This window comes from Malaya genurostris, chromosome 2, assembly GCF_030247185.1.
Source record: "Malaya genurostris strain Urasoe2022 chromosome 2, Malgen_1.1, whole genome shotgun sequence".
Taxonomy (NCBI): domain Eukaryota; kingdom Metazoa; phylum Arthropoda; class Insecta; order Diptera; family Culicidae; genus Malaya; species Malaya genurostris.
In genome coordinates, this window is record NC_080571.1 from 279,444,972 (window position 1) to 279,460,276 (window position 15,305).

Consider the following 15,305-nt stretch of genomic DNA (forward strand, 5'->3'; position numbering starts at 1 on the left):
TTACAGTACTCGCCATCCAATATTACTACCAGGATTCCATCATTTTACCAAATTGCTATTGATGTCGTTTCACCTTAAACTGATTCATGGGGGAATGGCACTTACACTATCAACTGTTCGCAATGAATACTGGCCAATTAATGGAAGAAGAGCTGTACGTAGTATTATTCGTAGTTGCTATCGCTGTGTTCGTGCTAATCCACGACCCGTAAAGCAACCCATGGGGCAACTTCCGAATGCTCGTGTCACTCCAAGCCGCCCATTTTCTCGCACTGGGATTGATTATTGTGGTCCAGTTTATACGAAAACTATCAATCGTAAGGCTACCCCAACAAAGGCTTATATTGCCCTGTTCGTGTGTTTCAGTACGAAAGCTGTGCACATTGAACTAGTCGGAGATTTAATCACATCTGCCTTTATGTGTGATCTAAGACGCTTTGTGGCTAGGCGAGGTCGGCCCGCTCACATTTTTTCAGACAATGGTACAAATTTTATAGGTGCCAAAAACGAACTTCATGCTCTTTATCAAATGCTTACCAACCGCAACGAAACGCACCGTATCGCTACTAGTCTCGCAACGGAGGGAGTTACATGGCATATGATACCCCCGCGTGCCCCCAATTTTGGTGGTCTCTGGGAGGCGGCTGTTAAGGTTGCCAAACGACATCTCGTGCGTCAATTAGGTAACAGTGTCTTGGTTTACGAGGACTTGGTGACAATTTTGACCCAGATAGAGAGTTGCATGAACTCTCGGCCGCTTGTTCCGCTGTCACAGGATCCTAATGATCTACAGGTTCTAACTCCCGGACATTTCCTTATCGGAACTTCACTTCAAGCTATTCCTGATACCGATTGGAGAGATGTGCCGATGAATCGATTGAACCGATTTCAGCTTATCCAGCAGAAGGTGCAACAATTCTGGTTCCGCTGGAGCAGCGAGTACCTGAAAGAACTTCAACAACAAGCTAGAGTAGACCCGACGGAGATTGATCTCAAGGTTGGCCAGGTGGTGATTCTTCAAGACCAGCTGATGCCCCCGAATCGCTGGCCATTAGCTGTCATTCAGGAAATTATTCCTGGGCAAGACGATGTTACACGAGTTGTGGTTCTTCGCACATCATCTGGGACGTTCAAACGCCATGCATCTAAGGTTTGCCTGTTACCTGATACCTTCGACGAAGATGAAGAAGTCAACGCAGAGCACACTCAACATCTCCCGGATTCGCATTGTTTAAAATATGAATGAATTATACTGAATGAAATATTGTTAGATTTAAGTTATTAGTGAAATTGTTAATTTCAGGTGGCCGGTCATGTTAGATTTAGTTTAATTTGAATTCAAATCAGAATCCACCTAAAATTGTTCGTGAACGCGCCCCAATCTAAGCCGTTGTTGGCAATACTATTAGCTGATTTGGTGGCAATACTATTAGCTGATTTTCTCACGCTCGTTATATCTCTAATAGCCTTTGATACTTGGTACCTTGGTTCTCTTCATTTCTACCTGCCAAACTGACCGGTCACACGTACCGCATCGAAAAAGATAGTTCTGAAGAAATAAAGTTGACTTATATCAGTGATCACGTTTCTACCTAAGCTCAGTGGTTTCATTTTGCTTAGTTAAATTACCGTCCCTATCCCAATAACACCCGTGATCGACCCCAGACGATACATACTTAATAAATGAGTTCAAACACGAAACATAAAAATCAACCGAATCTATTAATGGACCCTGTTGCATGTTTGCTAGCTTCAGTCTGTGATAATCCATGAACGGAGACAAATTGGGTGCGCAGGCTGCCATCTACGCCAAGGCAGTGGAACTACACCCAGCATTATTCAACTGGGTGGATAGGAGGTTCCGTTCCTCAAGCCTGAAAGCAGAAAAAACAATGAATTCTGCAAATCTGAAATGAAATAATCGACATCAAAATTCTATATTTTGCTATTCTTTACGTTTCGTTTTAGACTCGTCAGTGCAGATCAGTTCAAATTGAACTGCTTAGTGCAAACTTAAACAGTTCAACTTGAACCGCAAAGCAGATGTAAAGTTCATGCTATTTGCAAAACACTTGCTGATTGGCACCGCAGTGCCATGTCTTTGCTGACGTGCCGAACGAAAGCGTTATTTTCGGCTAATACTGGCCGATTCAGGTATGGTCCTTTAGGGGTTAACCTAATATTTTGCTATTTTTGTGGCCGTTGGGACCGCCCATTTGTGAAAAAGCTACAAAACGAAATCACGTAAAAAGTGCGAACAGACGGGTTGCGATTCTTTCGCAAAGCCAGTTCCGCTTCAAACAAGAGCGATTGCGTCCTATAACTTCTGGTCGTTTGCATTGGAGGAAAAGATAACGAAAAGTGGACAACGATGGGGAACATTATACAAAATCAGCCGTTCTAATGGCTCTGAATGTTATCTAAGGAACTATTAGGGTTACTTTCTTTGGAAAGCAAAGGTTAAAATCATCAGATTAGTGCAAATGTAGAATAATATGTTTAGCTTCATGCACTTTTTGCTGTCCGAAACGAATGCAAATAAAGCCAATATACGGTATATCAATATCATAGAAAATACCACTGTCCAGAAATCGGCAGGTTTACCCCACAACGCGAAACAAGCACAGGCCAAATATCATTCTCGCTCATCTCAGTAAAGATGCAACGCTGATAATGAATCTCTCTCTGCCTCTTAGATAATCGATCTCACATGTGAAGAAGGACAGTACAAAATTCATCAAGTTAGGCAGCAGTAGTCCCAATATATGTGTTGGAAGAAGAGTCGAAGTCTTTTTTTTTCGCACAATAGAGAACCGAAATCCGGTTCAACAACCACCTTATGAAAGCCTGAAATGAATCCCGCGACCACATCATTCAGCTCCTGGTCGTTTGCGTGCGAGTAACAAAAAAAAATACTTAAAAAAAAAATGAAAAATGATTATCTGAAATGAAGTAGTCAACCTTAAAATTCTATACGGTTCTTTTTAACTTTGGATCCATTATGTTCATTGTTCATCGTTCGCAGTGCGGCTTTCGCTTCAAACAAGTGCGGAAAATTCATCAAAGTTTGAACACAACGGAGAGAATACATGTACAAATCAACAGTTCTTACGGTCAAATCATTTAGTTCCAAATCATTTTTAGTGTCTCTAAAAAAAATCAAGCAAAGAGTTAATTGGGTTTCCTCAAATACATTAATTTTATTTTATAAAATTGATTATCAATCAATCAATAAGTGTCGTCACTAATCCATACGACGTCCAAATTCAATGGTGCCACGACTCGGTGCGGAACGTTAGCGTTGTAAGGAAGGGCACACAAACATGTTTCAGATTTACTTTGTACGCCGTTCGCCAAACGAGAGGCAACCGATTTGTTCGGAATATTGTTCGAGGAAATAATAATTGTGTAGAAAGTTGGAGAAATTGTAACCTTCGGTTCTTTTCAGAATGCAAAGCATTCGACAAAAATCTAATGAAATTTATAATAATTTATTAGTAGAACATTGTACGAAAATAAATGTGCATTTTTGAAAAGGGATCTGCCCCTTTTCGACAGTAGTCCTACGTCAATCTCGCGGTTATGTCCCTAACATTATCTACTACAAGCTTTTTGGTCAGTTTTTGGCATTCTTCACAAAAGTTGCTTGCAATCAAATGGCCTATTTTTAGATGTGAAAGTTCATTAAGATGGTCCATGTTTAGATTGAAATCTGAACTCTAACTTTCTCAATCGAATTTAAAAATAACTGCACTTTACTGGAAAATTGCAGAAAATTTTTTTTTGAGTAACTTTGCTGAAAAAGCCATTTTCCTAGTTCTTCATTTGATCGAGTTACCTAATTTTTTTCTAACTAGTTATTAACATATAGGTAGAAGGTAGAAGTTTAGATACGAAACGTCTTCTACTTACTTAAAATGACTCTTGTCACGTCTCACTTTCCGCACTTTATCTTCAAACTCTTGCTCTTCCTCTACATTTTTCATATTCTTTCTCATCTCATGATCTCTAGTTAGTTTAATATAGTTAAAAAAAACACGAAAAATATAAAATCACTGACTGGTCATAAGTCATAAAAAAAAGTCAGAAGTTTTGTGTAGGTCCATCAAACCATTCGTTTGAATCTAAGTTTGTAAAAATTGGTCACGCCATCTCTGAGAAAAGCGAGTAAGTAATTTGACATTTGAATTAGTACACATATTTCGATTTTGTGCACATTTTATTCCGTAGCTTCAGAAGCTTTCACTTGAATCTAAGTTTGTGAAAATCGGTTTAGCCATCTCCGAGAGAAGTTGGTGCGCTTATTTTAACATTTGTTTGCACATTCTATCCCATATTGCCGAAACGGGAAGTCGGATTAAAATACTACTCAACAACTTTGTATGAGACCAGAAGACTTTTCATTTGAATGTAAATTTGTGATAATCGGTCCAGACATCTTCGATAAAACTTAGTGCAAAAAAAGTTATATACACTTATACATACACACACATACATTTTGAGTACTCGATGAACTGAGTCGAATGGTATATGACACTCGGTTTTCACAGTGAGTGCATAACCTGCAAAAGCGGAAGTTTTTATAGGATCTTAAGAACTTTCGTTAGAGGTAGTGGGTTACAGAATTTTAATTTCATTACACATATCATCTTATACTTCCGGAAGGCTTTTTGGATAGCTATTACCGAGTGAAATCTAACATAAACATATATTGTTTATTATAACAATTGACCTTGTGACAGATATGATGTGATGTGATGTGATGTGAAGTGAAGCCACCATCAGTTCAAGGACTTGCCAGTGGATGCGGGTAGACTTACAGTAGCCCCGATATGACTCATCCACTCACCTTCTTACTATAGCTGTTACCGAAAAGCGAACAAAAAGGGTTGGGCGGATACGTAAGTAGAGTCACTTACTCGTATTCCGCGGGAATAAAAGATGCTCTTCCATCCATAATATCCAGTGCATGGATGAAGCATATCGCTATACATGCTTGAACCCGCCTGATGGTTTGTTTGAGAAGGGCGCGTCAGACTCATTTCAAACCTTCAGAAGGAAACAAGTTTCCTTCAAGTGACTTGGGCTGGCTATCCACAATCCCTCGTCCAGTCATCAATTCGTCCGATGCCCTGATGCTCCCTCCCCTTTACGCCTCCGTGCAAAATGTTTTATATTGATAAATACAATGAAACATAGTGTAATGAAATTAATATAACATAAAATGATATAATAGATTACAAAATAATATAATATAACATAACATAATATAATATATTTTAATTTAATATAATATAATACAATGATATAAAATAACAGTTAATGTAGTGTAAGTTATGCTCTTATCTTGGCAATACTGCAAGAAGTAGAATATTTCTCTTCTAATAATAATAATAATATCCACATCTATAAAAATAATATATGTTATTATTATTGATGACAAATTAATAATAATAACAATAAATATAATAATGAAAATAACAATAAAAAACAATATAATATAGTACAATGAATTATATAATAAATAATAGAATAAATAAAATGATATGTTGCGATATGCTATGATATTATATTACTTGAATTTATATGTCATTTCTCATCCTCTCATTCTGCCATCAACGCATTCCATCGACCATTTGTCACCACAGACACACGTGTAGGCATGAAGCTCAGCTTGTGACGACCTTGACATTTAGTTGAAAGTTACTTTAACAATGATAACTTATAAGGAAAACAAATTTATATTTTGCGCAGAGGTACGTAGTACTACTAATAATAAACCCTATAATATAATATAATATAATACAACATAATGCAATACAATATAACACAATACAATAGAATACAATATAATATAATATTATATAATATAATAAAATATAATACAATATAATACAATATAATATGATATAATGCAATGCAGTATAATACCATACAACATAGTATATAATAACATAAAATAGTGTAAGACGATAATATATGAAATAATATGCTATGATACAATATAACAGGTAATATCGCAGTGTAAGTTACGCTCTTCTAATAAAAATAATAATAATAATACATGATGTAATAAACAACACAATTATATGTTGTAATATACTATGATAAACACTGCACTTTAGGATGGGCTTCAACCTACAAGCCATTTCGCACCCTCTCATTCTGCTACTAACGCAGAAGGCGATAGCACCCAGTCGACGCCGTTCTATTGACCAAATGTCATCATAGACGCTCGGGGAGGCATGAGATAGGGACTTGTGAGGACTTAGTTATCTCACCATTTGACGACCACAATTGACGTTGTGACAGATATTGTCAAAAAATAACCCTTCTTAATCCACCTAGTGGTGTGATAATGCCTTTCTCTTCTTTCATAACAGTCTCGTGAAAATATATTTCATACTTTTATTAAATAATTTCGGACACTAATTTTGACACCAATTGATTCAGATTGATTAGAGTAGTTCACAAAAGCATGCTTCAGTGTTTATGTCACACAGTCAGCATCATTTTTCCAAAATAGTGTTTGACATTTGCGTTCCCTATTTGTATGAGAACAGTGATGCTAATCTAAAAAACGAGTGACATTATTTTCACATTTCTGGTATATATCACCCTGTAATTACTGAACCGGAAGTCGGATCCGCATGATATTTCGGAACTTTGTATGGGGACCATTCATTTGAATCTAAGTTTGTTTAAATCGGTTTAACCATACCAGAGTAATGTGAATGATATTATTATTACATTTTTTATGTATTACTTTCACATTTTTTATGCATATCACTCTGTATCTCCGGAATCAGAATTTGGATCTAAATGATATTCAGGAACTTCGTATAGGACTGTGAGACCTTTCATTTAAATCTGAGTTTAAGAAAATCGGCCATCTCCGAGAAAAGTGAGTGACGTTATTTTCACATTTTTAATGCATTATTTTCCCATTTATGGTGCATATCACCCTGCAATTCCGGAAGCGAAAGTCGGATCCAAATCATATTCAGGAATTTTGTATGCGACTATGTGGCCTTTCATTTAAATCTAAGATTGTGGAAATCGGTTTAGTAATTTCCGAGAAAAGTATGTGACATTATTTTCACATTTTTGGTGCATATCACCCTGTAATTCCGGTACCGGAAGTCGGATCCAAATGAATTCAGGAACTTTGTATGGAACCGTGACCATGAATCCTTTCATTAGAGTCTAAGTTTGAGAAAATCGGTTTAGCCATCTACGAAAAAAGTGAGTGACATTATTTTCACATTTTTATTGCATTTTTTTTCACAATTTTTATGCATATCACCCTGTAATTCCGAAACCGGAAGTCAGATCCAAATAGAATTCAGGAACTTTGTATGGGACTATGAGACTCAATTGAATCTAAGTTTGTGAAAATCGGTTCAGCCATCTCGGAGAAAAGTGAGAGACATTTTTCACAATTTTTGTACATATCACCCTGTAGCTCCGGAACCGAAAGTCGGATCCAAATGAAATTCAGGAACTTTGTATGGGGCTATGAGACCTTTCATTTGATTCGAAGTTTGTGAAAATCGGTTAAGCCATCTCCGAGAAAAGTGAGCGACAATATTTGTCACACACACATACACACACAGACATTTGCTCAGTTCGTCGAGCTGAGTCGAATGGTATATGACATTCGGCCCTCCGGGCCTCGGTTCAAAAGTCGGTTTTTGCAGTGATTGTATAGCCTTTCTATATGAGAAAGGCAAAACATGAAAATTTTGGCATAAAACTTCGTATAACTCGAAAAGTAAACATCCGATCTCAAAAACATTCAATGATGTTCAGAATACCGAGGAGAACTTTCATTTGCGACTAGTTTTATTAAAATCAGTTCAGTCATCTCTGATACTTCGACCTCGTTGTTAATAACACATATACAGACACACATACGCACACAGACATTTGCTTTGTTTTGTCTTTTTTTCAGTCATCTCTGAGAAAATTGAAAACGGTTGAAAAACAACGCATTACGTCATTTATAACTATCAGGCGCGCACCTAGAAAAAAATTCGGGGAGTGTTTTCATAATATAGAGGAGACCGGGGCTAAATCGAATACTTTTTAGAAATTGAAAAATATATCCATTAAAACTGGGTTTTTACCCAAGTCATCTCTACCGGGTCATCTTCAAGCACGTTTTCAAAGTCAATACATGAATCGAAATGATAGCAGGTTTATAAGATATTTAAACTGTCCGGTTTAACCACGTGTCCGGTCTAGTCACTGTCTCCCCTAATTACTTCTTGACTTTCGGGAAATGTTTGAACCCCTAAAACACTCCCCTGTATACGCACCGGACACTATTATATCTCCGGATCTAGGAGTCACAGCCATTTTTTCTTCAAATTTGAGCAATGGCTCAATAGTATCTTTCAAACGAGTCTAAATTTGTGAAAATCGGTACAGCCATTTCCGATTGAATTGAACAGTTAAATAATTTCTTGAAAGGTGCCTTTTCCAATCTCGTAGAGCTGAGTCGAATGGTATATAGGCTCCGTTCGAATGTCGGTTGTTCCGCAATTCTATAGAGCCAGGCAAAATGGATTAGGCTGTTTGGATGTTTCTTTTCGTATACAATAGAATATTGTAGCTGCTCCATTAATTTTCATAAATATAAGCACAATTTTAATTTGCATTACAAGCATACAATAATCGCTTGGAGTAGTGAAGAAAGGTCAATTTATCGTACACTCGCAATTAGTAGTTTTGCTGTTATTCTACACCAATTAGTTGTTTTCATTTGTACTCATTTCGGCGAACGACCAAAATTAGGTTAAAATCGGGTATACATAAACGATATAAAAAATTGTACTCATTGATCTGCCAGAATTGCAGACATTCGATGTGTTACCTGTATGTGTATTATATACGGCTAAATTTTAAATCGTTACTCTAAATCTAATGTTGCACAACATAATAACATTTGTTAATTTCCTAACAATACATCCATCATAAAACAGAAAGATCAAAGTTACCCGCACCGTTCAGAGTTAACCAGCACAAACCAGTCATGTGTCACCTCTCACTTTCTCGAAAGGATTTTTATTGTTGACATTTTATTTTATTTTCTTCTCGATTTCAGTTTTTTTTTGTTTTAGCCTGAGTTGTAGCGTTATTTGTCGAACAGTAATAAATCGTTCGTTTCGAAATGGTAAATGCAATAAAGTTTAGTACGACGTTAACGGGCTTGCGTGTATTCGCAAAAGCTCACAGAAACCAATAATAATCGCATAATTTACACAACACAGGTTGTCCTGACCAGCAGCACTAGCAAGAGCACCCGTTCGACCTCGATCTCTTCGGTGAGCCGCCGGAAGAGCACCACCGTCGTCCGGAAGAAGTACAAAAACTCATACCGCGTAATGGGAGGATTCGAACAGCGTCCCTGGACACCCACGAAGCGGCGTGGCCCCATAGCGGCGGAACATCGGGGCCCGGGACCTCAGTATCTGTTGCCGCAGCTGCTAGGTGAGTCAGGTTACCTCGCTTTCGTAGTTTCTATGAGCAAGCTGACAGCGGAACAAATTGTATACGTGTGTGGGCTGGAAGCGCTTGAAGCACATCCTTGTAAGGTTAATCGATCAATCGGACTTAGTAAGGCAGAAGCAGAGGATGACTTTTTAATTGAACACCAAAATGGTGGAAAAATATTCAATTGACATACGTTAGCAGTGTTTTTAGGATGTTGTAGTTCGCATTTTGCATTCAGTTTAATATGGTGTAACAGCTTCTCGACCATCATAGACCGAGTCTAAGTCAGCACACCGTCATATTCTGAGAAACAGTGAGTCAGTAAGTCAGGATTTTGTAAATGACTAAATTTATCAATATAGACTAAAACTAAACGTTCGCCACCTAACATGGCGATAATGCGACGCATTGAGCGTCAACGCGCACTCTGTCAGACACCGACATTTTCCTGCTTCGGTCTGATTTAATAAATATTTATTACCATCCGTAGACTCCCACGTAGCAAACTATCCCAGACCAATATTTATCTCTGCTCTTCAATAACAACAGCTTTTGCTAAGGCGATTAAACAGTCGCGAGTAGTAGACAAACGACTTCATCTAGGGTGATGTTTTCTACCGGTTCGAATTCTAATGCAAATACTTCCTTTTTTAGGTACCAAAGTGGTTGATTCGAAACGTGCGGCGGCACCCGCGTACAGTTTCGGCCAGCGGCATCGACCCCGGACGGAATCATTCAGCCCGGGCCCATTGTACAATATTACGGGTCTCGGTTGCAAGGGCAAAGACACTCCTCCCGCTTATTGTTTGCAGAGTCGACCGAAGGAGATTCCCAAGTACCTCACTCCGGCACCCGGAGAGTACAATGTAGAAAAGGCTGACAAAATGCTGGTTAAGTCGGCACCACGGTATACGTTTGGCGTGAAGAAACCTCCCAAATCGACTAGTGAAACTCCAGGTATTTTATTTTCTCATAGAAAAACTATGCTCGGGGAAATCTAACACAGCCTCACAAACGTTGCGTTTCCATATGATCAACATTCACCTTGTACAAATGACATTGTTTAATCTTTTGATTTACAAAAAAACAGTAACACAACTAACTGTGAATTAATCTCCAAAGAAGTCGAGAAAACTCTCGAATCCAACAAACCGAGATTACGGTATTCTTTTTGTATGAACACAAAAAAAGCACGGGCATTTGCTTCAGGCAACAGGTGATATGTTCTTTTTCAAATATTTTTTTTGCATTTGCTGTCTTTAGTTTGTCTGATAGTTTGCACGGTAATTTTAATTGTAGTAGCAAGTGGCTTTAATAATTGGATAAATTTGTATGTTTGTATGTTAGTATTGCTACGATCTGAGTTGAGCAAACATAAATCTCGTCACAGTTTGTGAAAAAAATCAGTTGATCCGAGTAGTAGTATTACTGAATCGTTTTAAGATATTATATCAGGCATGTATCCAGAAATTTTTTTCGAGGAGGAATTGCTAAACCGAAAACTTTTTGGAACTTGAAGCGTGCACCAAAACTTTTGAATCTCAAGAAAAATTTTCGTTTGTAAACAATCGACTTGATAAATAATTGATAAACTTGTAAATGTTTTTGATGAATAACCAGAATCCATGATTTTCTAATTAATAATGTGATTCATTCAGAATGACCATTTCGGCGAAATTACCCATTTGGTGAAATGACTTTCGACGAAATGGCATTCGGCGAAATGACATTCGGTAAAATGGCTTTCGGCGAAATGACTCGCTCCCCACATGTTTCAATACTTCGTATGCAGCGAACCGTTATCCAGCAAGATGCTATTTTTACGCTGTACAGCCGGTGAAGTTATCGGAACTGATAGAAATGCGGAGATGCTATATTTAGGCGATGATTTTGTTATGTCTCTCGCTATTTTCCTGATGTTAAGGATCAAGATCAAGTAAACCAAGTTAACTTGTGTTGGTAATTTGTATATTACGTACATTTTATTTGGTACGTATGTCATAGATCTATGTATTCATATATACAGTGCAACCAGTTTATCAAAGCGGCTTGCACGATCGAGTTTCAAACAATCTTTTTTAGCAATAATTTATTCTCAAGCGAAAGTTAAGCCTGACTGAAATATCAGTTTTGATAAATTTTTCACCAACGTTTAATGGAAAATTGCTTACATTTTTTTTTTCAATGGATTTGTATTAGATTGCGCTACACAAAATAAACAAAACTAAATATTTTCTGTTACAAAAGCTGTTTTCCGGAAAAATAAATAGTTTTACGACAATATTCTATATCCATTGCCTTTCGCGTGTTAAATTAAAAGTTCCTATTTTGCTTGTTTACTTATAGAAGGTGCGTAAATCTTTATATCGCAATAATTTCTGCAAGAGGAAATCCATATAGGAATGTGTTTGTTGCTAATTTAATATTCGAGAAACAAATTTTTCTTCAGCAAGCCATTCAACATTCGTTAGACGTATTGGTTCAACATAGTTCGACATTTATAGAACCAGAATGTGTTATTTCCATACACACCAAATACAGACAAAGTACATAAATATGAGGCCAATTGACACTTTTTTGACCTGAAGTTGAACGAGAGTTAGCTGATGCATTTATATGCTCACAACGCCATCTAGTTTAAATCACTCCAAACTTTTTTTTATATAATTTATTTTGTCTTGGCATTACATTTCTTTTGTGGAATTTGGCCTTTCTGTTTCAACAGACTTCGCAGCCGATTCTTAGGGTACAGAATCATTGCTAGCCATGGATCCTACTGACACTAAGAATCCTTCCAGGTCGGGGCTCGAACATACGACAACTGGCTTGTAAGACCAGCGTCCTATGCATTGAACCGCCAACCCGGGACGAAGCAACAAACTGTCGCTTATTCTCGTTTCGCGATCCGATTCTATACAGGCAGTTGATAATTGCGATAGAATCATTTTACTATTGCCGCTTATTCTAACTATGTGCATACAACCTTTGTATAAGTTATGTTATGCCTATGAAAATGTCTGTGAATGCTCCACACAAGGGTTTTGAAATATTGCAACCTAGTATGAGAATCATCAAGTTGAATCACCGATTCGATTTTCTGCGATAATTGTCAGCTTACGATTCTCTCTTGGTAAATTCCACAGAGCAACGATCATTATCAGACTGTAATTTTTTAAAGAGCCGTGAAATACTCAGAGTATGAAGTGGAGCGAAAAATGTAGCAAAATTCTCTTGAATTCATTGAGAGACCCGAGTTCTTGTAGCATCTTCTACCGGATTGAAAATGTTGTATGTTGTATATAGATATCAATATAGCAGCTTCTGTCAAATTTTCGGCAATCACCAACACTGAATAGATGTAATATTGTGTCATCAATGAAGAAATTACGACATACTTGAGTTTACGTCAAGCGTAAATTTAATTTTTTCTAAGAGTGTGGAAAAGGTATGATGAAATAGAAATAGCATAAAATTACACAAATCATATAGAAAATTCCTGAGCGGGGCATGAATACGCAATCTTATCTGATTCGATGAATAAGGTCTAGTTATTAAACTGGTCTGAATGTGATGAAACACAAGCCGCAAGACAACTAATTGAATCGAGCTCTGAAAATGTTTCATCGCACAGGTTCGAATCTTAGTCTTGATCCAGTGATTTCTGTTCCAACGCTATTTCTCTCATTCGTAAATTTTGAAATTCTAAACACTTGTCATCGTGTAATTCTAGAGCCTGGAGTCGCTTCTGAACAAAATTCAAAAGTTTTGTATAGGAACATAAGACTTTTCATTTGGACCTAAGTTTGTGAATATCTGTCAAGCCATCTCGGAAAGAAAAGAGTCAGTTCTATTTTGGAATATATGACCACTATTTCCGATGTTTCTGAGATCAGAAAATCAGGAGCCAGGATCAGTGCAGTAAAACTTTATTCAATTCGATCGAAACCGAATGTGAAACACACTGATGATCTCTCTACTGCAGTAAACTTCACACTCTGACACACTCAACGTTCGCTGACGTTCCGAAGCGGCAGCAATCGATTCTCTTCTTCAATCCATTCTCTTCAAATCAAAGCTCAGTTTAACCACCGTCAGTTGATCTCTGGAAGTAACAAAACACCTCTTTCAACAGTGTGAGAGCGGCCTTCAAATGAGTTTTATTTAAACATTCGAATTCGTTCAAGATAATAGACGAAAGACAAACCAGGTAGCTGAAGTATCAATTACAGAATACACATAAATTAATAGTTTCCTTCTTCAGTTTTCATTTTTAATATTTTACTCCATTCATAATTCTAGTCATTCGAACTTGCTCACTACCAACAGCGAAGACAATGAAGCTAGACTACTTGGCACTTGAAACTGAGCAAGCAAAACTTCAAATGACTAGGTACGATTATTCAACTGACGATGAATTCTGAGAGCTTCACTTGAAAATGGCAACAAAACTCATATGAATTTGTATCGAGTTGTTGACGGTCAGTGGCCATAAATTTCATTTCCATCTGATATCATTCGATTGAAAATGAAATTTTACCGCACTGGCCAGGATAGCCGGACTCAGTTTTATTGGCCTTCTACTAACAATGACTATCGATTGGAAACATTTTGACACCTATTCAAACAATTTTTTACGTTATTTTTACTTTGCCGCTTTAAGTAACGGTCTAAATTTTATAAATTAAAATTTCGCAACCGGAAGTCGAAGTTTCGTATGAGATCATAAAACCTTAAATTTACCCGAAAGGTCTCAAAATGACCCAAGCTGCCGCGGCGAAATACATGCAAAAGTCGAATCAGTTTTGTGAGTAAGTGAGTGAATCGTTTTGAAGAGCTGAAAACGACTCTCCAAATCGCGGCTCTGTCGGTGTATTGTCGGAAAAAGACGAAAAAGTGATTTGTGACCTGTTTTTGAATAATCCGACATTAACTTTCCGCGAAGGTGCTTCAAAATTGACCAAAACTGGTTTAAATATATCGTACAGAACTGTTCGCAGACATTTGATCGCATATAATTTGAAATTTCGAAGTACTTTGCAAAAACCGATGTTGAGTGAAAAACGTGCAAAAACGTCTTGAATGGGCAAAGGAGCAAAATGGTGTCGTGACATCAGTCGCCCGATGTCAACCCAATTGAGAATGTTTGGGCTCAAATGAAGATGAAGCTTGGAAAAAAATCGACCACACAATTTGAAACAGCTTGTTCGTCGAATTTACAATCCCACGAAAAGATAGTGTTAGTGATAAAACGTTTGTTTAGAAAGCATTGATTGCTCAAAAATGGAGGAAGGGCGTTTTGGCCAGCAGAGGCACTTTATAATACTTTCCCCTACTTTCTTTTCACTGGACTACCAGCGAAAACCTTGCTGTGATGCAACATCCAGTCGACAAAGTACAAATAAAAATTCTTCCTGTCTCGTAAAATACTCGAATTTTCACCGTACTAACATGATACGACATGCTCACTCGTTGAGAGTTTCACTGGAACTCAATGCGAGTTTGGGTCAGCTTTTGGGCTTGCTTACCTTACCTAACAGCTATAGTCCTGGGCTCTCCATGGCTGCTCGTCGCCAACCACTCAAGGCACGGACGCTTCTGAGATCACCCTCCACTTGATCGATCCACCTTGCTCGCTGCCCTCCTCTTCTTCTTGTACCAGTCGGATTAGATTCAAGAACCATTTTCACTGGGCTGTCGTCTGACATCCTTATGACATGCCCAGCCCATCGTAGACGTCCGATTTTAGCTGTTCATACGATAGGTGGTTCTCCTAGCAGCTGTTGCAATTCGTGATTCATACGCCGTCT

At 37.7% G+C, this 15,305-nt stretch overlaps 1 protein-coding gene across 2 annotated transcripts in view; it reads left to right on the top strand.

Annotated features, from left to right (window-relative positions):
• The window catches only part of LOC131430257 (uncharacterized), a 64,985-nt gene that overhangs the window by 35,981 nt on the left and 13,699 nt on the right, over positions 1-15,305 (top strand). The window contains exons 2-4 of one of the 2 annotated variants that reach the window (XM_058595070.1): positions 9,110-9,178; positions 9,276-9,495; positions 10,153-10,455. In XM_058595070.1, the coding sequence (XP_058451053.1) occupies positions 9,176-9,178; positions 9,276-9,495; positions 10,153-10,455 (526 nt within the window). In that variant the 5' untranslated portion in view covers positions 9,110-9,175. The remainder of the gene's footprint in view (positions 1-9,109; positions 9,179-9,275; positions 9,496-10,152; positions 10,456-15,305) is intronic. The other variant, XM_058595072.1, reaches the window with a different exon arrangement.